The sequence below is a fragment of the Leucopleurus acutus genome (assembly GCF_964270905.1).
Source record: "Leucopleurus acutus genome assembly, chromosome: 11".
In the NCBI taxonomy this organism is placed as follows: Eukaryota; Metazoa; Chordata; class Mammalia; order Artiodactyla; family Delphinidae; genus Leucopleurus; species Leucopleurus acutus.
This window is the reverse complement of record NC_139152.1, coordinates 77,708,859-77,731,341: the sequence shown is the minus strand read 5'-3', so window position 1 is coordinate 77,731,341 and position 22,483 is coordinate 77,708,859. Positions and strand designations below refer to the sequence as shown.

The window sequence follows — 22,483 nt, the reverse complement described above, 5'->3', positions numbered from 1 at the left end:
TTTTTTTTTTTTTTTTACAATAGCCAACATGTCCACTATCAAATACATTTAATATGAAAAAAATAAAATGAAGAAAACGTACATACTTTAAAGTGTCTGGGTAAAATGCTGTCGCATTTAAAGAAGCCTACTCCCTCTCCTTGCTTTAGAGTTCCGTAGTGAAATGGAGGTGAGTTTGATGGAGTACAGTCGGTGACCACTGAAAAAACACGAGCCCTTTCAAAATGTTGCAACACTGTTTGTTAGTTTTTGGTTTAAAAACACACACACACTCACAAATGCTAAGTGTACACACTACCAAATTCTGCGGTCAGCTTTTCCAAGAACTACCGGGGAAAGTTTCAATGCTGCAAGTCCTCAAGGTTGCCCTAACACCCCTACCTTGTTTCCAGATGACTCATTTCACATTTTGTTTTGATCACTGGCAATGTCCCTTGTCTGCAGAGGTGCAGTGTAGTCACAAGTGCTACACAGCTGTAGTTTTCAAACAAAACCACGTATATCATTGTGCTTAAGTGGAGACTGTAGTTACAATACTGACCCTTGCTTACTGGCCCTGTATTCTCTGTGAACAAGGAGGCTGTTTGTGACAACCACTCCAACTCTATGTACAGAAGCACTTCCACAGTACACACACAGGCACAGTGCTTGGTATGCTTTCTAAAAGCTGTGCATGTGCCTTGCTCTCTTAAAAAAGACAGTGCTCAAAGTGGAACCTATGTGCAAACTTAAAAAATTAACGACACAGCGTAGCTTAAGCAGCCATTTTGCTCCCAAGTCGTCTGAAGAACTTTACCAGATTAAGCCAGGCCCCAGAGTGCTTACATCCACTTGCATTTCTTCTTTTCATCAAATAAGACTTTTACATGCAAGAGTTGTTTCTGAGCTTCTTCCAGCCCTCGTTCTCTTTCTAGTTTATTTAGAATCTGTTGACAATTAGAACAGTTATTTTAGATATTGTGGTTTTAGCATTACAATTCTGTTTTTTTTTTTTTTTTTGCATTCCTGATGCTGTGAGTGGTAAAATCTGTATGAAACAGATGCCAACATTTTCTTCAATCATTTAATACTCACTTTGCAAGTTGTTTTGCTAAGTCATTATCACAGGATCAACAACGCTTAGGTTTAAAATAGCAGCTCACAAGAAATACCAAACTATTTGCTTATAAATATAGGGCCAGAATTTCAAGGCCCTGTTTTATGCATTATGTTACAGCCATTCCAAGCACAGCAAGCATTCCTGGGCAGCCAACATGCAGGCAAGTATTTCTTCTTAAATGCAGCAGGCAGGGGCATCCTGGTCAGAGACGTCTACTTCCCTTCCCTTCCCTTCCCTTCCCTCCCCTCCCCTCCCCAGCAGTGTAGTCCCTCCTCTCCCCTCCCTTCCCCAGTGCTTCCCTTCTAACCCCTGACCCCTGGAAAGAGGGATGCTTATCATGTTCAAGGAACTCATTGCCTCTACCCTACCTTAGTGCTTCACTTGATCTTCAAGTAGCAAATGGAATTGGTGAGCTATTCTCACCATTGACATGGATAGCCTGTCCCAGCATGACTGAGTGGGGGGAATCAGGGAAGGGGGAATTAACATATTTGGAAACAGCGCATCTGATGACTGTGTCTGTGTGAATTCCCAAAGAAAAAAATCCAGATTAAGGAGGATTAATCATAAAGGAGAATGGTTTATTGAAATAGTTGCTTAAGTTAGAAAATATGTCATACTTTAACTACTGAATACAGAATCTAGGCGATTTAACAAGCTTAGCTTTCATTTTAGCAGATTACAACCAAGCATAAGCAGGCCCCTTTTATTAGGACCACTACTTACTCATCAAAGTTAAGTATGCCAGTATGGCTATAGGCCCCATTAACTCAAATGTAAATGGTTGGTCCAAAGGCGAGCAGCATAATAAAACTATGAGGGGCAGCAGCCACGCGCAGGGTCTGGCTTGGTGCCAGGATCCCCCATCTCACACAGGCTTCCTGGCCTCCCTTTCTGGCCATTTGGGATGCCAGAGCTGTCCTGAGACCTACAGAATGCTTTATAACCAAATTCTGGTGACTGATTCATATCTGTTTTTTTAAATGTTATTTAAAATCTTACCTCATCAAAATATTTTACGATGTATTTGTAGATTTCTGTCAAGGCCACTTCTTCATTAAATTCATTTTCATGTTTCTTAAAGAAATAAAGCCTTGTTGAGAGATTCTGCAGTGGCTTTTTTTTTTTTTTTTTTTAAGAAATATCCAAATACAGTCTTTTTACTTTGTAACAATACCTTAGATTCCTGAGTTAAGAATTCTTCCATCTCTGAAGATGACAATGGAGGCAAATCCCTGATTGCTTTGTAATAAGACTTGACTTCCTCTTTGTAGGTTGGGATATCCTTGGCATAGAGAAGTTTATTAGTTGGTGCTTCCTGAAAAACAACCACCGCCAAAAGAGTTTTTAAAAAACCATAGGGGATTTATAAGAGTACCAGTGTAGCTGAACCTCCACCACGATTATCTCATGGTAACAAGGACTCTTCACACAGCAGGCCTTCATAAACGTTGTTGACTGCCTGACTGACTGCTATCCAGATAGTTCTGGTGAGTCACCGTTATTTTCAGGCAGATTAAATGCTAATATATTCTGCCTTCCTCTTATAAAAGAACTGAAATTATTATTTTTGCATGATTTTGAGTTACTGTAACAATGGAACTTACTGCAATCATAGTTCATTACTAATAGTTGTAAAAAGCCTGAATTAAAACGTTTGCTCTCATCCTCACCCACCAGTGAATTCTGGCATTTATAAAAGGTTTGAGTGTGGGTCTGATTGAGCCCTTTATATAACCATGAACGTGGTAGGTAACTGGCAGTGGCAGATTTTCCTGCTTGTCCCTTCTATTTTATTAGATTATAAAGCTCTTCCAGTGTCCTCAGGAAAGAGCATGGTCATTAGTATTGGTGGCTCTGATGTCTCATTTTGTAAAAATTCCCTGGCAGTTTGAATGTTTTTAATTAATTTTAACAGTGATATTAAAATTTAAATGAAGATTTGTTTTTAAAAGTTATAATTTTGACAAAATTAACATCTACTGTCAAAGAAAAATTAATAAATAGTCAATCTAAGAAAGAAATGGAAAAATGTATTCAGGCCAACCTGAGGATTATGACCCAGGAGATAGCCTCTCAGAAAGCTGTGAGCACTGTTTGGAAGAGGTAAGGGGGGGAGGCCTGTATATGTGATCTGAGGGAAGGGGGATGTGCAGTCAAATGTGCACATCTTGGTTGAAGTTTACTGCTATTTGTGAGGAACAGATATCTTAGAAATGCACTAAAACCATTAACTAAGTATGGGAAGATTCAAGAAACTGAGTTCATAAAATTTTCTCTTGAAAATATCTAACTGAGGGCCAGTTCTGCCAGTTTCCCCAGAGCACAGAATGCCTCATCCTGATCTTTGCCTTGAATTCCTTTCAGGGTGTTATTACTTATTACAATATTGATTTGATTGTAAACTGACAAACTAGAGGTATTAGAAATCTCAGGCAAGATTTTCTTCCCCATCAGAAATTTGTTGTTTTCAAATAGACGCTTTTAGGTGTATTCAGATGGAATTAATTTAGGCAAATTTCAGTAGTTTCATACTTCGGGTTCATAGTTTATTAGTGCCTGTAGATGATTTTTCTAGGAAACAAAAACAAAAGGTTTTCACAGGCGGAGTCTGCAGTAGGGTGGAGATGATCTATTTTGGTTTTCACTTAAACTAGGTTAAAAATAGAAATAAATGAGATTTTTTGAAGAAAAGCAAATTTTCAGTGACTATCACTGACTTTCTTTTTAGCTGGTATGGTTTATTATTTGAATGTTTACGAGAAAGACAGAAATACATACAGGAAATCCTAAAGCTGGGCCTTACCTTTCCAAGTTGCTGCTCTGTGAGGGAGAACGCATCCATGAACGCCTGGGCGATCACTGACAAACAGCCATCTATGTGTGGTGTCTTCTTAATGTCAAAGACAAACTGAGGGTTCTTCAGGATATTTACCCAGAAGCGAAGAGGGAGGCTGTTCCAAAAGAGAGAAATCTCTCTTCAAATACAGCCATTCATATGAGGCAGATGCTCTGTTTATCACAGTTTGTAAACGGGTGTTTTTGTCCTTGTCATTGAAGTATGCAAGTCTGCTTTGCCAAATATACCAAGCAACAGATGGCAGCGTCACTCAGCACAAGAAAGGGTTAAACTGTCAGAGCTACTGAAAGGGAGGACTGGAGAAGTCTGAAAGTGGCCCTTGACAAGACAGGAGTTTTCTCCACAAAAAGTTCCAGATTATATTAGCTAATGGTTACCAATGATGGTTACCAATGAGAACGTCTCATCAGATCTCTAGAACCTGACCTCTTCTCACCCCCTCTAAGTGCTACACCCTGGCCTTAGCCACTGTCATCTCTCACCTAGATTATTACCCCCCCAGTTCCCAAAAGTTAATTCTCCCACAGGTACTAGCAGAATCAGGTCCTGTGTCTCCTCTGTTCCAAACCCTCTGTGGCTCTCCACCCCTCTCTGGAGAAAACCCCTGCATGATCTAGGCCTGGGCCCTCATCTACCACTCTTCACCTTACTCGCCCCAACTCCACTGGCCTCCTCACTCCTCTTCTTCATGCATACCAGGCAGGCTTGTGCCTCAGGACTTCACTTTTGTCCGTCGTTCTGAAACGGTCTTGCCCCAGACGGCCTTATGGTTTGTGCCCTCTTTGAAGACCTGATCCAGATGTCATCTCCTGAGGCCTCTGACCACCTATCCTGTCTCTGTCCTTTTTTCCCCACTCTGTGCACTGCACTAATCGACTTCTAACATACCACAATTTACCTGTTAAAATGCAGGCACTGTAAGAACACGGATTTCTGTCTGTTTATTACTTTATCTCCAACACCTAACAAACAGTACTTGGTATACAGTCGGTACTCAGATATTTGCATATGAACTTGGAAGTCATTCAGGGTCCTGTGGCCTAGCTAATTCCCTCCATCATATGGGCTGCTGGGCCTCTCAGTAGCTCTCCTGTCCTGACTAGTGCCCCTGCTCGTGTGCTGCTGTCTTCACAGTGAAATTGTCGCCTGCAGCACCGGAGCCTGGTGTGGGAGAAGCAGGGCCTGGGAAGGAGGGGCTAGAACAAAGGGAGGGAGGGAGCCAGAGTAGAGACTTAGGATAGACCTGGAGCTTTTAACACTTATTTAAAATGGTCTGGCTTCACCCCAATGCTTAGAAGGGCTTGAGGCTGCACTGAGAAGTTCTGTTACATCATAACTAACTCTCATTCACCTCATGCACAGAGTACTTCAATTAGAGGTAATGAGCCATGTTTCTTTACTGAGGAGAAATTTTAACTTGGATGCCTTGCCTCAGCTTAAAGTATTAAAAAACAAAACAAAATACACCCCTTTGACTAATTCTCATGGCATTTGATCAGATAAAAGGAGAAATTTCTATACAAAATAGACAGCTTGGAAACCGCAAAGAGTAATTCTCTGAGGGACAAATTTAAGAGTCTTCTCTAATGGAAAATTGTATGATAAAACCACAAAATATTAATTTCTCATCTTTTACTGGTCAAGCTAAACTTGTTTAAAGATAATTATTTTCTTTGTCCTAAAGACTAGGAGTCTCAGCACAGGAATGGTTTTGTTTATTGTTTAAAAATAGTAACAACAAGAAACTGCTTTGACATGATAGCTTACCAAGCCAAAAAACTCTAAGATAGGGATAAATGAATCCCTCTGTAACCATCCATGCCCTTCTTTTAGTTAAGATTCTGACCCAGGTTCTTGAAAACAGTAATCACCTACTGTTTGTTCCCACCTGTTTGTTTTCCAAATATGTACAACATCAGGATCTGTGATTTTTTTGCTTTCAGCCTGGGCATCCAAAAAGTCAAAAAAGTATTTTATAGCAAACGGGGCTCTGCTGTTGGGTAAACTCCAAATGCTTCTAAAAAGTTTTTCGAGCACAGAGTGAATTGCCACCTGAAAGACAGAGCACATCAGACTTGGAAGATTTAAAAAAATAGGGTGGTGGTTTTGAAAACACGATGAAAAATGAAATCTAAGTTACAAAACAGAGAAAAACAAGCTGAAGAGAAAGTATGTAAAATCGTCAAATGAGGCCAACACTCACAGTATTAGACAAAGGTCCTGAAAATCCATGCCCAGGTTTAGATCTGCTTCATAAGCTGCTTGCTGATAACACTGTTTAGTCAACAGGGAGGCTATCTTAGACATCTCTAGCAGTTGAAATGTAAGTTGGAGGTCTGTATACATAAACCAAGAAGCCCCAGACTTTTGGCTTTTATTATGTTCAGCCTAGAAAAACTCAAGTGGTATTGCTCGGTTCCCAGAACTTTTCCTGTTGCATGTATTTCCATCATAGGGTTTTACTGTGTACTTTCCAAAGCATTTGAGTGTTTTACTAAAACAAAATAGGCAGAGCTCTGTGGGACAGATGAGAAACTCAAGAGGCTCTGGCTGTCCTCTACCCACTAGATAATAGCATTTACATTGCGAGTCATTTCAGAAAAAAAAAAAAAAAAAGGATCACCACAGACTTCCATTAATCCCACTAAAAGCCAGATAAAGTAAAATTTGCTCCCAATTTGGTATTCCATGGGCTTTCATATCTGACACTTCTATATGTGAACAGAATTCTTAGTTTTAAAATGACCTCCCCCCTCTTCATTTTATTTGCAACTCAAAGAGGGAGTTTTATTGCTCACCTATAATAACAAGTAAACAAAAAGGAATAATTATGCTGTCCACCTAAAAATATAACAATAGTGCAATGGTGGGTAAAGGGACTGGGAACAATATTAAATCCCTGACTGAAGATGTTATGGTGGAAATTTGTAAAGTGCTTTATCTTTGCAGTTTGTAAAAACAGAAGAAGAAGGGGGTAGGAAGTGTTTACAATTCAAACTTTCATTTTGCTTTGCTAGAAGGCACAAGGGATTTGTAGCATTTTCACGCTTCAGTGGAAATTAAGTCAAACACATCATACACCCCCAAGGTAGCCGTAAAAGCGCTCCCAGAACAGTAAGTTTACCTTGGTCGACAGCAGCTTCGTCAGATACATTTCTTTAACTTTGAACTTGTGCTTCCCTCGATGTCTCTTTCCCTGCACATCTTGGAATGCTTCCGAATCTGGTAAAATCTAAAGGGAAGACAGAGTAGAAGAAGCATTACCCAAGGAGACCATTCGTGCTGCAGAAGGCATCCGCTTCAGCAGGAGCACAAGAAAGCCTGAACTCACCAAATGGCAGTGGTCTTCTGAGTATTCCACATCTGAACGCCACAGAAAGAGGGAGAGAAACAGTCCATTAAAACAACAGCCACGGTAACTGGCCTTCTCATAAGATGCCCCATTTGTGCTATAAACAGAAGAGGTTACTTGAGCCCTCCTACTTGAGCTCTTCATAGCTACACTCTCCCCCCCCCCCCACCTCCTTGCTGTGTCTTAAGACCTTAAGAACATTACTGAAGACAGGATGGGCCAGGGACTGGAGTGGGAAGCAGGTTCCCTGTCCCTGGAACAGGCTGACCGATCACTTGAGGGTGGGGTAGGAGAGGTTCAGGTCAGCTCGAGCTGGGGCACCTACTGTGTGCCAGGGGCCACTAGGCAAAGAGCAATGAATAAGACAGACCTAGCTCTCACCTAATGGAACTCACATCCTAGCCAATGAGAGAGACTTACTAATTACACAATTAATTATTTAATTCATATCCTTGTGATAAGAACTGTGGAGAAGAATTATATGCTAGGAAAGTATGTAACAAGAGACGAACCTAGCCTGGGAGGTTCTCTGAGGAAGGGATGTCGGGACTGAACCTAAATGAATGGATAATGAGCCAGGCCAATGGGGGAGGAGAACGGGTACAAAGGCCCTGTGGTGGGAGGGAAGGCGACCCCTTCTCGGATCTGAGAGAAGGGCAGCAAGGCGGAGGTCATAGAGCAGGTGGGAGAGCAGCGCAGAGTGAGGACAGTCTGGGAAGAAACGAGGTTGTGAAGGGAGTGTGGCAAATGCAGGGAAGGGAAGGATTAAAGCACTTGGCTTTTTGTTTTGAAGATTAGAGACTAGAATACCTCGAAATGCTTGTGGAAAAATACAGTAGCGGGCGAGGGAAAGCAAGTGCAGGTGAGAGGAGAGATCACCGGTGGTGGCTGGTGGCGTACGAATGCTCAGAAGGTCGGAAAGGAGGGTGGGATCCAAAGCCCAGGTGAGAGACAGGCCTTGCTGGGAGGAAGGGCAGCCCTGGAATGTCAGGGGAGCAAGGAGGAGGGAATGGCAGAGGCAGGGAGGCAGGATTAGTGCACATTGTTGAGGGAATTCTGATTTCTGTTTTCTCTGTGAAGCACTGGGTGAAGTCATCTGCTGATAGTCAGGGGAGCAGTGGGGGTCAGAGCTTCGAGGAGAGAAGGTGGGATTATGGAGAACACAGTCGGTTGCCTCGAGAAGCAGAAGCACGGGGGGGAACAGGCTATGTGGAGGGTCCTGGTCAAGACGGGAATTTACTGTGACTCCAACTGTGCTGTCGTGGGCCTTTCCCCTGTGGCTGCCCAGCTGTAGGGTCAGGAAAGGTGAGAAGTTGGGTTCATCCAGGGCTGGGTTGGGACTGTCACGCAGTGGGTGATGAAAGGACAGAGGGGCAAGGGTTTGGAGGGTGATCCAGTGTCCACTGGATTGGACAGGGAGGAAGCAGAGGTGTTTTTGACTGCCTTGAAGTCCCATTAAGTGATCCAAATGCAAGATCTCCAAATAACAAGCTCTCAAACAACCAGTCATTAAAGCCTAAAATACACAGCTCTTGCACTTATTAACAGCACAAGGACACCAATCCCCCTAGACCAGAAAGATAGCCGCCTTCTGCAAGGTGGTTTCTCACTATATAGCCTGACGTAATGATGGATGGGGGAATGTGGGGTGGGCAGGGTTCCCCACAGGGTGTCCTACAACCTACCAAGTTATCCTATTTAATTGGGAGCCCTGCATTCTTCATTTGCACTCACCAGATGTTGGGACCTACCAGGCTGCTCCTAGCACTGAATCCGGGAATCAGAAAGTCCCACCTCCAGCTGTGTGCGCGAACAGGTCCTGCTGGTGAGACCCAGAACCTTTCTGGGGGCTGAGGACTGACTGTCTTGCGTGGATATAATTTCTCTGGAGACAAACCTGGAACCTGGACCTAGGGATTTCCTCAAGGCACTGTCACAGTGTTTTCCTGCCCCAAGGCTGGCGGGGAGGTAGAAGAGAGTTCAGAGACTGGCCTAGTAATTTTTCCACAAAGCTCCCTCTGTAGTTGGTCTGTCACTAGGAGATTTGGGCTAAGTGAATTATCCTGTGTGTTCAGAGCTTCCAGGGCTGTGTGATAATCTGCGGGCTTCGCTCAGCTTGCCAGGGGGGTCCCCTCGGTTAGCCCCCATCCTACTGAGGAGTTGGAAGAGAGTTAACAATGGCTAAGATTCTGCCCTGAGCTTAGGGTGGTTAATGACAGCAACTTCCTCAGTGTCGGGCAGCCGGGGCAACCACTGTTTACAGTTTCCTGTCCCCCTCTTTGCAGGTTTCACATTCTTAGGACCAGAAACAGATCTAAACGCTTTCCTCCACTCTCTCAGAGAATTACCTGGCAACCACTCAATCTCATCTTTGTGACAGTACATCCGAGAGAGGCAAAAAGTGATGCTTTATAAAGTGGGGTGAGAACAAAAGGTTAACAGCATTATGTCTGTTACCTGAAGTAAAATTTGCTATCTTCTTAAAAACTTTTATAGAGGATCCATTTGATATCTGAAAGCAAAGATAAAAAATAGATGAGTTTTCAAAATTTGATGTATTTCTCAACTTTACCCAGGAATTAGATGGCTGGGTGGATCTTATATTCTCTCACTTATTCTATCAAATATTTATTAAGAATTCCTATGTTTTGGGCACTGGGGGCTGGGGCTATAATGATAAGCAAGACACTGTCTCTGCCCTCAAAGAGCCTGCGGTCCTGTGAAGGTGGCAGACCGAGGCCATGAGATGCAGGGGAGGCAAGTGCTCAAAGGATGCTGTGGGGCCAATAGGAGGTGGGCCAGCCCTGGACCAGGGGAGGACCCAGCTGTGCTGGGAGGCACCTCAGCTTCTAGGGGACAGGAGATGTTTGGGCCGTTTTCATTTTGGGGGTTACTACTATATTAAGAAATGCTGAAACAAGTTTTCAAAAACCTATAAACTGGTAACAGAGCAGTCTCACATCTAGGTCTACACCTGTACATATCCTGAGATAAACTCTGTAAACACCCCGTACTGGAAATAACCATCAACAGTAGAATGAATAAATAATTTGGGGTATATTCATAAAACAGGCTATGATAAAACAATGAAAGTGAGCAAATTACTGCTACATGCCACATGCATGAACCTCACAGTGATTAACGGTGAGCCAAAGAAGCCTGACAAAATGGAACGCATACCGTGGGATTCCATTCTCATTTAGCTAAAACAGTCGAAACTATGATTTAACTGTTTGGAGAAGAGAAGGGGGGTGGTGATTAGGAACGTCCAGGAGGGAGCTTCTGTGGTGCCCACAGTGCTCTGTTTCTTGATCTGAGTGGAAGTTATAAATAAGATAGGCTCACTTTATGATAATTCATCCAGTAGTACACTGACAATTTGTTTTCTTTTCTGCAGGTATTTCTTATTTTTTAAAAGAATCTTGTAAAAATCATAAAAATGCATGTACTTTTAAATAAAAACTTTAAAATTGAAACACGACTTACAGGAAAGTGCTAATATTAAGTGTACAGCTCAAGAACGTTCACTTAAGTACATACTGTGTAACCACCGCCCACATCAAGATATAAAATTATATTTCAAGGTCCCAAGAAGTACCCCTATTATGCTTCTCAATCAGTAAGCACCCCATCTTCATCCAGGGGTCATCACTTTTCTGCCTTCCATTGCCATTGATTAGTTTTATCTGTTCTTGAACTGCATGTAAATGGAATCATTCAGCATGGGGTCCATATAAGGTCTACAGTGTTCATCTGTGGTGTTGCAGCGACCAGTAGTTCATCCTTTTTAAATTACTATTATTCTGCTGAATGAATACACTACAAAAAAACTGCTATGCAATAAAAGGAAAGAAGTATTGACACATGCTACATGAATGGACCTCAAAAACATTGCTAAGGGAAAGAAACCAGGCACAAAAGATCCAATTCTGTACAGAACAGGCAAATGTATACAAACAGAAGCTAGGTTACTAGTTGCCTAAAACAGGAGTTGGAAGAATGAGGAATGACGCTTAATGAGTTCAGGGTTTCTATTTGAGTTGATGAAAATGTTCTAAAATTAGACTGTGGTGATGATTGCACAACTCCACAAATGTTCCAAGAACCACTGAATTGTACACTTTGAAGAGGTGACCTTTGTGGTATATAAATTATATCTCAACACAGCTGTTAAAAAACTGTCACAGATTTTAAATGTACGCATTTGACAAATAAATGCTTTTACCACACTGACACACAATTTCAACACCAATGTGTAGCCTCTTTTGGAGATAAGGTCAAGAGTTCTCATCCGAGGCCTTTTGGGACCGTGGAAGCCGGGGCCCAATGGCCTTTTGTGCACCCCTTCCCCACACCCAACCAGGGGAAGAAGGCCTCTTCAGGCCAAGGGGGACTAGATGCTGAGAGACAAGAGAGCAGGCCTTGCTTCCTGGGAGGAGTAAACTCTTTTGAGGGGCTGGTCCACAAAAATGTAAGACAAATGGGCCATAAGAAGAGGCAGGTCAGGGATACACAAATCTTCACCTTCATTCTGGGATGTGGCTGAAAGATTAACCCTGTCATTTCTGAACATCGCACTTGAAAGTGCGAAGGCTGCTCTGAATTCTAATATTAATTTGGACCTGGCCTCCCTCCGCTTGGAAAAAAGTAGAACCTTAGAATTTCTCTTCTGGCCTGCAGCACACCGGTTATCAGAACGTACAAACCTGTTCAGCAAACACCAAAGGATTAAAGCCTAATCTCTTGCAGGTTGTCCCCACAGAGGAAGGAACACGCACGAGAGCCAGCCCTAGAGGGGGCCCCTGAGCACAGGGTCCAGCCAGCCGTGTCCAGCCAGCCACTAAGTATAGGCCAGAGGCCTCCAGCTCCTGGTGTTCAGGACATCTTGTAGGGAGGGGGCTCTGGGCAGGGGCTGGCAGGGGCCCTCTGGCCTCTGCAAAGTGTCTCGAGCACGGATTCTAAACTCTTATTGAGCTCCTGGACTCTGCCATTATTACCAAACGTCCTCTCTTCTCCCCTTGAGCTATTCACTGAGCGACCCTGTTGGCTGATTTGTCAGCTCTCCTCCATATTTGATGCAATTAAAGTAAACGCTCTGTGCAGGCACCCCCCCTGGCAATACTCAGACGCCGAGTTTATGAGAATGTTTGAACATAGTTACAGAACTCCTCCCCATGAAGAGCGGGATATGCTCTGTTTCTAAGCCAATAAATACCTTTTTAAAAAAGGAAGCTGGTGATTCATTCTGGGTAATTGTCAAAGAATGAATCCCAAATGGACCCTGATGAGCGTTACGCCAATACTCTGCTACTGTCAGATGCTTTGTTTCTCCAAAAGCAAGCACCCTTGCTTTATAGTCCCAGACACCACGGACGGACCTTCCAAGGAGGAGCACAGCCAAGAGTTCAAACGTCTTTTCAAGAGCTGGCAACGACTCGCTGCTGACACAGCGCTCGGGCATGAAGACCGCGCACACGCAGCCTGTACCGGGGAAATTTTACTCTGAAATCATCTCCTGAGAGCAAGTGTAAAAGCATTTTATTAGCGGCTGAGTTGTGTGTGTGTTTGAGCATGTGTGTGTGCAAGTGTATTGCTGACTTTCACAGCTGCTCTAGGGCTGGAACATTTTTCCCCCGCGTGACACTTTAACATTGTTGTAAAGACAGAAAACTAGTTTGTTTACAGATGTTTGTGGGGGGGAGAGGTTTCCATTTTCTATTTGGCACAAAAGTCAGCGGCTGCTCAGTTAAGGACAGAAGTGCCTTTTTGAAAAGTGCCACAGAATCCGAAGTGTTAAAACTATGATGCTGTTTGTTCCATTTGAGGAGCTCCAAATGCTTTCCTAAGAGTGGACCATTAATCCTCCTGTACTCCCGTGAGGCAGGGAGCATCCTCTTGGCCCCTACTTTAAGAATGAAAACCAAATTAAATCAACGAAAGATTAATGTCACTAGATGGATCTGTGGCAGGAATGTTTCTCCAGCCCAGAGCAGAACTGGTACACAGGCAATTTCAAATTAAATTCCTTCCAGTCTCGTGATGGTCCAAGATTCAAAACGACGACGAGGCCATACCCCTCCAGTGATGGCTGGCCCGTGTTGGAAAGAGGTGGAGAGGACTGCAGACTTTTCCACCATCGGAATTATGAGTTGTGACCACAAAGGGAGAGATGGACCCATGTCATCAATTTAAAGTTGCTCCTGAAATAAACAGAAGCTATGGACTTCCCTGGGGGCACAGTGGTTAAGAATCCGCCTGCCAATGCAGGGGACACGGGTTTGATCCCTGGTCCAGGAAGATCCCACATGCCGCAAAGCGACTAAGCCCGTGCGCCACAGCTACTGAGCCTGCGCTCTAGAGCCCGTGAGCCACAACAACTGAGCCTGCGTGTCACAACTACTGAAGCCCGCGCACCTAGAGCCTGTGCTCCGCAACCAGAGAAGCCACCGCAGTGAGAAGCCTGCGCACTGCAACGAAGAGTAGCCCCCGCTCGCCGCAGCTAGAGAAAGCCCGCGTGCGGCAACAAAGTCCCAACGCAGCCAAAAATAAAAACAAATTTATTAAAAACAAACAAACAGAAGCTACATATCCTCCAAACCATTTGCAAGTAAAGGCGGGATTTCTTTGTGGTAAAATACTATCTTTATGCCACAAGTTGAAGATTATGCCATAAAAACAGATTTTCTAGAAATGCAAGGTTGAACTTATACTTAACCTGATGAAACTGCCATTTTTGTAAGTAAAAAATGGTCAGATATTGGCCATTTCAAATGACTGAGCCCAAGAGGAAAGCTGGAACTTTAGCCTAAGAGTTTTATGGAAAATTATGAATAGGGTCTGAAATACCATGATACTTTTTCCTTAAGTCTAAAAACACAATAGTCAATACAAAGCACCATGTGGAAACCCTTACTGCTATCTCTCATTCCTAAAATGGTATTTTGTGAAAACAGAATCCTATTCAACTCGTGTTGTCCCAGCAACCACTCATCAATACTGCTCTCCCCGCCTTCCCCTTAGCTCTTCTCACTGCCACCCCAAGGCTGGAGGCAGCTGAAAAAGGAATCTATTTTCTTCTTCAGGGCCAGAGGGATAACCTTGCTCAGTTCTTCAGAAAAGGAGGCTCGGTGCTCATCGGACTGTTTGGAAGGGGCCCATCAGAACATTCTCAACAGACACATCAAATCACCCAGGATGTTCCTGACACCCAGGACAGAGCTCTGAAGGATTCTTGAAACTAGTGAAAATGACAGTACAGCTCCTGCTTCTCTCTTGTGTGCCTGGAATTAGCCTTGGGCCAGAAGCAAACACCCCTTTGAGGACTGCTGGAACCCTGAGCTAGTCTCAGGGAGGGAGCTCGGCCTCCACCAGTGTGCGGGCGATTGGGAACCTGAGCTCCCCAGGCGTTTTTTGGGCTGGAGCTGTCAGCTCTTGGATGCCTGAAAGAGGCCTCCCTTCTGAAAGAAGGTAACTACTGTCGCCTTCAAGGAATATTGGCCTTAAAGGATGTCAGAGTAGGATTAGAAGGAAGCATTTTGATAAACTCACAGACGTGAGATTCATCATAAGATTTGAAGAGAGGTTGCCCTTTTAATTTTGACATCACAGAAGGTAACTACCAGAATTTCTCATAAGCTCTCCAGCCAGGCTGCTTCAGAGGCTAGGAGCACAAGCTGCAAGGCTGGCTCTGAGCAAGGTTACCCCTGTGGCCCTGAGCAGAGCCATGGTCTCTGTGCAACTCCTTTTTCATCTGCTTCCAGCCTCGGGCCGTCACTGAGGAGAGCATGGGAGCATGGCCAAGTTTCTCAGCCTCCCTGGGCCTCAGAATGGGAATAATGACAGTGTCTACCTCACTGGGCTATACAGAGGACTAAAGGACTTACTCTTTGTAAAAGCTACTAGAACAGTGCCCAGTGTACAGGAAGCACTCCACGTGTCTAGTAAATACGAATCTGAAGTCAGTCATGCTGTAAGAGACCTTTAGAGACAGTCCAAGCCCCTTAGAGTCACAGATGAGACACCTGACCTGAAGAACCACTGACTTTACCCAAGCAGACCCTTTGGAACATTCCTATGAGCTTTAAATGTCATGTGAATGACAACTTTGGCGTTAGAAGTGACCACTTGGGCACCGGCGCGCTCCCGTTAGGAGGAACATGCTTCAGTGACACGGTGGTTAAACGTATTTTCTGCCCTCAAAACCTCACAGCTCAGAACGAGAAGTGTGATCTGTAGAGAACATTTCCTGCCGGACACAACACCTGTCCTGCACACTTGATGCTACCCCACAGCTGCGTGTGGGTGCAATAACATGGTCCAGCAAGAGGGCACACGGCGGGGCAGGTGCAGAAAGCCTGGACTGGGAGAAGCCACCCTGCTTCAGTCCCACCGGGCAAGCATCCCCACACCCTCTATACACGCACACAGACACACACAACTGATCCCGTCAGCTCCAGAGCACAGCACAGTCCCCTTCACAGGGAACACACACACACAGAGGTGGCCAGTTAAGGAAGCACCAGGGCGGAGTTCCTTATGGTGGAGAAAACGCCTCTGGCTTCACGTGTTTGTAAAGGCATCGGCTTTACCCCTTGTCTGCACGGGACAGAACGAGACTGGAGCAGAAATCTGTCCTCTTCCATGCTCATCTGATGGAGAATGAGGCTAAGAAAAGCACCTTCATCACAGGTTGTGTCAACGTGAATCACGCTTATGCACACGACAAGTGCTGGGTACCAGCTGCCACTGTCATCAGTGTGGAGAGCAACTGTGCCGACGCCCAGGGTTGGCAAGGATGCCATCCTGCTGGTGACAGGGCATTGCTGGCAATCTGGTCCATGAGATGCTATGTTTCTGCTGTGCCTTCAGATCCCCTCTAGAAACCTGTTCTTCAAATATACAGACAGTAAATCATTCAGAGGAGACCAGCTACACTCTATTTGCCCTAAGGACAGAACAAGGCAAGGAGAGAGGCTCGCACTCCAGCAGAGGGGACTTTGTTTAGATAGCAGGAGGAACTGGCCGTCACTAAAGATTAACTTTAAAACCTAACTAATTTGGGCTAATTGGAGGGAGGTGAGTCTTAATCACTTAAAACTCTGAGTTAGACCCTATTTTTAACCGAAATATAGTTTTTCACTTTCAAGCACCTACAGTGACTCAAACTAGAGCGCTTTAGTAAATGAATAAGAGTGATAATTAGCATCCTGTCTCTTTGGAGGGAAATGTGTTTGAGGAGAAGATTTTTCTTTAATGAAAAAAGGGCAAAAGCGAGCTTCGGCTCAGCCCCGTCAAATTACTCCAAATTTTGATTGTGCAGGGGTGCTGCCAAATGGAGCACAGATTTAGGCGGCCGAGGGTGGTGCTGGACGCTTTTGTTCAAGCAGTCTTTGAAAACCAGGGCATTTGAGATGGTCCAGGCACAGAGAGCACGGCGCCGATGACCTCCCCAGTTTCCTTCAAGCTCTCTGCGTTTATTTGCCTTACGGCTTAGCTTTTTCAACATAAGGAGAATCCTTTAAGCCCTTGTGTGCTAGTCTTGTCATTTATTACCACCATGTGGCAATGCCAAGGGTATGAGGCCAATAAATCATTTGGACGGGAAGTGACTACAGGCCGGATTAATTTCATTATCATCCTTAAGCAGATAGGTGTCTAGTGCAGCCGATGTCTCCAGTGAAGACTGATGTCCTACCTCCCCTGACAGTCTTCCCCTTGCCTTGCAGGCGGCGGTGGTGGTTCTTCGTTCTCCCTGCTGGAGTGTCTTGGCCTGCCTTTTCCTATTAATGCCAGTGAGTGGCCACACCCCCTTCCTTTGGGGCCCACCCCATGCCACACAGTTGCCAGGGGACGCTGAGAAGCCTGACCAGGGTGGTCCAGCCCTCCCTGCACAGCTGAGCAACGCCAGCACATTAGTCAAGACGCGAAAGGAGGGCATTTGTGGCTGTGTTTCTGCCAGGCTTGCCAAGACAAGCTCGCTCCCCAGATACAGGGAGAGGAGGAGACTGCGGCCGGGCTGCAACTCTGAACTTCAGACTGATGCCATAACAAGCCCCCTCTCCTAGGCACTTCCACCTCTGACTCCTTCCATCCATTATATTTCCTCTGGGGCACTGCTTCTCCGAATGTGGCCCGCCGACAGGAATACATACTTGCAGAAAGTTCCCTGGGGATTTTTATAAACTCCAAAGGCTAAGCTCGACAGCTCTCGGCAAGATGATCCCAAGGTTGGAAAGTCTAAGCTGCAGAAGGGGGAGCACAGGAGCAAGTTGTTAACCTGCCACGTTCTCTGCTTGGTGCCCTCCAGCAAAGGCTGCAGCGGTAATACCCACCCACGGGTCACCCAAAGCAACGATTTCCAAAGCGGCTCTGAGACCCGTTCAGCCAAGGAGCCCAAGGCTGCGGTGCCCTCTGTTCCCGGCTGCCGTCCAGGAAGCTCTGCTCAAGGAGAAGCCGCAGCTTCTTTCTGGGTGAGGGGAAAGCCGGGCAGGCCCCAAACACCTTCTTGGTGCAGACACATCTCCCTGGGACTTAGAGCCATGAAAGGCGGGGCGCCTACTCTCCGAGGGGCCTGGGAAGCCACTCCCCTGTCTTCTCCGTCTCCGCAAGAGCACCTGTGCATCTGCCCAGCCAGCCCCATGCCTTCCTGACCCCTCCCCTGCCGCAGTCTCTCTCCCAGCCACACAGCTCATGGTGTCCACCTTCTGCCCATCTGCTTGGCTCCATCTCCAGGGCCACTGTGTCATTCCTGGTCGACCTCATTTCTCACCTGAGGTTCTTCTAACGAGTCTCCCTGTTTCCAGGTTTGCACCTCTTATATCCATGTTCCACGCACAGCCACAGTCATTTTCTGAGACGCAAGTCTCCCCTGTTTAAGATCTCCCAATGGCTTTCCACTGTGCTGGGGATAAAATCCAGACTCCTGAAGAAGCTGCTGGGCCTGCACGGTCCCCTTCTCCCCTCCCTCCCCACTTCTCTGGCCTTCTTCCGTGAGAAACCACGGCAGGTACTGGTTAAACCGTGGACCCTAGAGCCCAACAATCTGGATCCCAATCTTGCCTCTGCCACGGACTAGCTATTAGTAAGCCTCCCCGAGCCTCAGTGTACCCATCTATAAAGCAGGTTAGTAATAGTCCCTGTCTCGTAGGACCGCTGTGGATAGAATGAGCTGAAATAAAGGGAAAGGCAGAGGCCAGCACCTGACACAGCGGAGGGGCTCTGTAAACATTGGCTGTTATTGGTTCTCACTGCTACCCCTGTCCCTCTCAAGTTCTAGCCAGTCTAAAAGTCTTACTGCAGAAGAAGCAGCATGCACTCCCTTCCCTGCTGGGTATGCTGGCCTGGTTAAGTTCTCCTCACTCTTCAGGTCTCAGCTGAGTCACTGCTTCCTGCAGGAAGCCTTCTCGGATGCTGCGAGTCACAGCACTATCACACCGTGTTGCAGTAACAGTGCTAGTATTAGCAGTAGTAAGGTGTTGCCTTACTCCTCGTCTCCTCTTCCCTTTCCACCCCTTCTCTCCAGGGCCATAGGCTCCGTGAGGTCAGAGACTTGGCCTTTGTTCCTCTTGCGTGCAGCCCCAGCTCTTAGTGCAGAGGAGATACTCAACAAAGATTTGATAATGTTGCTGAATGACTCCCAGTCTGCCGGAGTGTTCCGAAACCTGCCCTGCGTCCCCCCTCTGGTTCTGGGCAGGCTTCTCGGGCACTCAGCTCTCTGACAGCTCACGTACTCCCCTCACCCACCTCAACACTCACCCAGCATGTGGGTCAGAGGCCAAGGAGGCATCGCTGAATGTTTCAAACAAACAGGAAATAGAGATCCTCTTCAGAAACCAAGGACCCTACACAAAGTTCACTGGGTCAATGATGAACAGCAGTGCAACTCAGAACTTTTAGAGGCTCTGTTCAGTGTCAAGCTGAACAGCACCTCTTCCACTGAACAGGCCAGAGAATCTGGTAAGGGTGAAGTTTCCGACCTAAACCGCAGGATGGAGAGTGACTGGGTTACATGAAAATCGCAGCTCTGGGAGAGGGGGTACCGGGAAATGAGCAGACCACGAGCAACTAAGGAAAACTTCTGACCCAGAAATAAGCAACCTGCAAATGATTCCAGAAAATGGGTGAGAGTCTTGTAATAAGAACTTATGTGGTCCTGGAGATGATCTAATCCGGTTAGGGTTGGGGATGAGGAAGGAGCTGGTGGGGCGCTAAATCTTTTCCTACCTCGTAGTGGCCAATGGTATTTAGCTTGGTTATTCCATCTTCAAGAATCACAGAGGAGCTGTCGATATCCAGAAGCTCTTTGTGTCGTGTGCCCACTTGAAGCTCTGGGAATAAAAAAACAAAGAAAGAGCATGTTGTTCTCTTTTAACATGACAATGAGGAACGTAAAATGCTACCCTGTCACTTTTGCAATTATTATTTATGTTGCTAACTAGCTAAAACAAATAAAGTGCTTTGGAAGACACATCAGCCAGACTGGTCGCCTGACTTCGGTTTTGTTTTGTGTTTAGGGCTCTGACGTGTTAAGACCACTTTTCCCTGAAGCTTTTACTCTGAGGCCAAGCCTGGAAATAAAGCCAAAGGAAGACAAAATAAGGCATCCTCAGAGAGACTCAGCTCTTCAGGAAATTCCAAAAGCAAGCTTGCATGCCCACACCTGTGTGTTCACAAGCAGGTGCTCTGGGAACTATCTTCCGTCGGTCCCCGTGTGCGGTGCGCTGGTGGGCTCGTATGCCAACGCCATGGGCTTCAACTCCTTTACAGAGGTTGCCAACTTGTGCCCTAGGGTCAGAATGTGGCCCATGGATGTGGGTTTTTTTCTTGTTGTGAACCTGCACCATGTTTCATTTATTATTATTCTAATGTCAATTCAGCACAAACATTTAAAGACTGGAAGATTGCGCATAAAAATTAGGACCTGTGATTTCTCTTTTAAAAAACTGGATCATCTGGTAACACTGACCACATCGACCCCCGTGGCAATCATGGGCTGAAGCTAAGTAGCTCTACCCCCTTACGTGGCAGGTGTCTTTCCCCAGTTAAGTCGGGTCCCACCATTTCCCATTATCCCAGGTGAGCAGACACCCCTTATTTATAATACTTCCTGCCCCTCTGGGCACTGGAGTTTGTGAGCCTCTGCTATAAGAGGTCTCAAGCACAGCTGCTTCTCGTATTGGATTTTAACACAGTTTATGGCTGGTTTCTAAGGCTTTGCCTTAGTTTTCTGGGGCTAGCCGCGGAGGTAGTTTGGAAGATGAGCAGACATGCAGAAGCCATTTGCCATCAGACTAACGGGAAGCTTCTAGTGGGCTTGTCCTGCTCCCTGCCTCTGCTACATTGGAGGCCAGGAACACCTGATGGGCACAAATCCTGGATGGTGTGAGGATGATACTACGGACCAGGCAGTGGCAGGACTGAGGCCACCGGGCCGTTTTCCCATAGTCCTCGGCTCCAAGCGGCCACCTCCTTGGTAGTCAGAGCAATACTTCGAGACGCAGGCTCAGGGCAAGGAAGTTGATGGCCCTGGGTCACGTCATGGTTTCCTGGCCGGGGCTGCCCTTTGCCCCTGCGTCTACCCAAATGAGCTCACATGGTCTTGAAGTGCCCGACAGTCCAGCCAACCGAAGGAAGCAGAAGAGAGGTGGCTGAGAGGTGCTTTAGTGGCCTTGCTTTCCTTGAAGCCAGGTCTTGGGGTTGCTACACATTTGCATGGTTTCACTCAAATGTGCCGGACCCCGCCCCCAGGCTTCTCGCAATGGCCTTTCAGCAGAGAGTCTGACTTAGAGGGCCCGGTGGGATGATTTTAATTGCCTGCTTAGTGGAGGCTACAACTGTACGTGGAAGAGAGATGAACCTTGTTATGCTGTCTGTCACTGTTGGCGATTTTACTCTTTTTTCCTGTCCCATTATCGGCTATAAAATCCCACGACAGTCTCCTGGGAGGGCTGCGTGGAGCTCAACTTTAAAATGTTGATGAACATTTGAGTGAAGTGGAGCCCTGTTAGCTCGCTCACGCATATGCTCGCCTTTGCAGTATACCAATAGAGCCCGAAAAGGAATTCAGAGCAGATGCTGTTTCATGTTGGGGGAGGATGGGGACTATACTTAATGCAGGATGTGATTAGCAGAGAGGAAGATGACCTTCCTAGCCTTCACACCCAGAGTCTGAGCCACCCGCTAATGACACACTCAGTGTCACAACAAACAAATCAAATGCCAATGTGAAACACAACACATACAGAGGGCCTGAGGTTGACACCTTTCTGTACTTCTTGGTGCAAGGTGAATTCATTTGGTCTCAGGGTTAGCAATCTCATGAATCTGATTTACAAACACAATATTGAAGAAAAAACAAAAAACAAAACAGCATCTTTGAAGGATCCTGCTTCCTAGGAAAAGGAGTCATGATACCTGTGGGAGAATCACGCAGTCTCCTGGCCTCTAGACATGCCTTTTGGGAACAACCCAGGCTAGGAAGCTTCACCAAACAGAGCTTACAGGCGGGGGGCCAGGAAGGAGGGAAGGTGGAAAGGATGCTCATCAGGGGATTGGGACAAAACAGCTCCCGTATCACCTTACCAAGACCAATTTCATTCAGCTGAAGTCCGTAAGGAGAGCCGTTTTTGCTTAGGAATGCTTGGAAAATCTTCTCCTTGGCTTGACCTATGGTATCACAATCAAGAACATTGACTGAAATATTCCGACAGACATCTGCACTCTCATTTTCTGGGATTTTTTCAAAGGTGACGGTTAATGCCTGCAAGAACACAAACAGGTTTCCAAGTCTATTAGATAACTGCAATCTGAAAGGCATTCATAAAAGACACAAACCTTGGCAAGTCCTACTAATACCTCTGACAGCACATTAGCAAACACCATATCGCATTATACCACTTTAATCTTTTTCCCATAATCCATTCTTTTCAGGGATAATGGAAAGGAAAACAGAAAGGTAAAACTCTCATTACAGAACAAGCATTGAATAAATATATCTGAGAGTAAAATATATATATATATATATATGCATATATATATATACACACACACACACACATATAAATACTCTAAAAACGGTGATTTCTAATTTCATCCTCAAAAAAAGAAAAAAATTGGAAAGCTTCCACAGTAGATGAGGGCAGACTGGTGACTATCTTCTAAATTACAGGACCAC

The 22,483-nt window shown here is 45.6% G+C and overlaps 1 protein-coding gene across 1 annotated transcript in view; it reads right to left on the bottom strand.

Moving 5' to 3' along the window:
* Window positions 1–672: 672 nt before the first annotated feature.
* Window positions 673–22,483, bottom strand: part of PLXNC1 (plexin C1) — a 139,695-nt gene continuing 117,884 nt past the window's right edge. The window contains exons 22-31 of the mRNA XM_082850161.1: window positions 21,892–22,069; window positions 19,534–19,637; window positions 9,769–9,823; window positions 7,291–7,322; window positions 7,084–7,191; window positions 5,848–6,011; window positions 3,906–4,053; window positions 2,277–2,417; window positions 2,102–2,176; window positions 673–926 (exon numbers count right to left, since the gene is read on the bottom strand). Of these exons, the coding sequence (XP_082706287.1) occupies window positions 822–926; window positions 2,102–2,176; window positions 2,277–2,417; window positions 3,906–4,053; window positions 5,848–6,011; window positions 7,084–7,191; window positions 7,291–7,322; window positions 9,769–9,823; window positions 19,534–19,637; window positions 21,892–22,069 (1,110 nt within the window). The 3' untranslated portion in view covers window positions 673–821. The remainder of the gene's footprint in view (window positions 927–2,101; window positions 2,177–2,276; window positions 2,418–3,905; window positions 4,054–5,847; window positions 6,012–7,083; window positions 7,192–7,290; window positions 7,323–9,768; window positions 9,824–19,533; window positions 19,638–21,891; window positions 22,070–22,483) is intronic.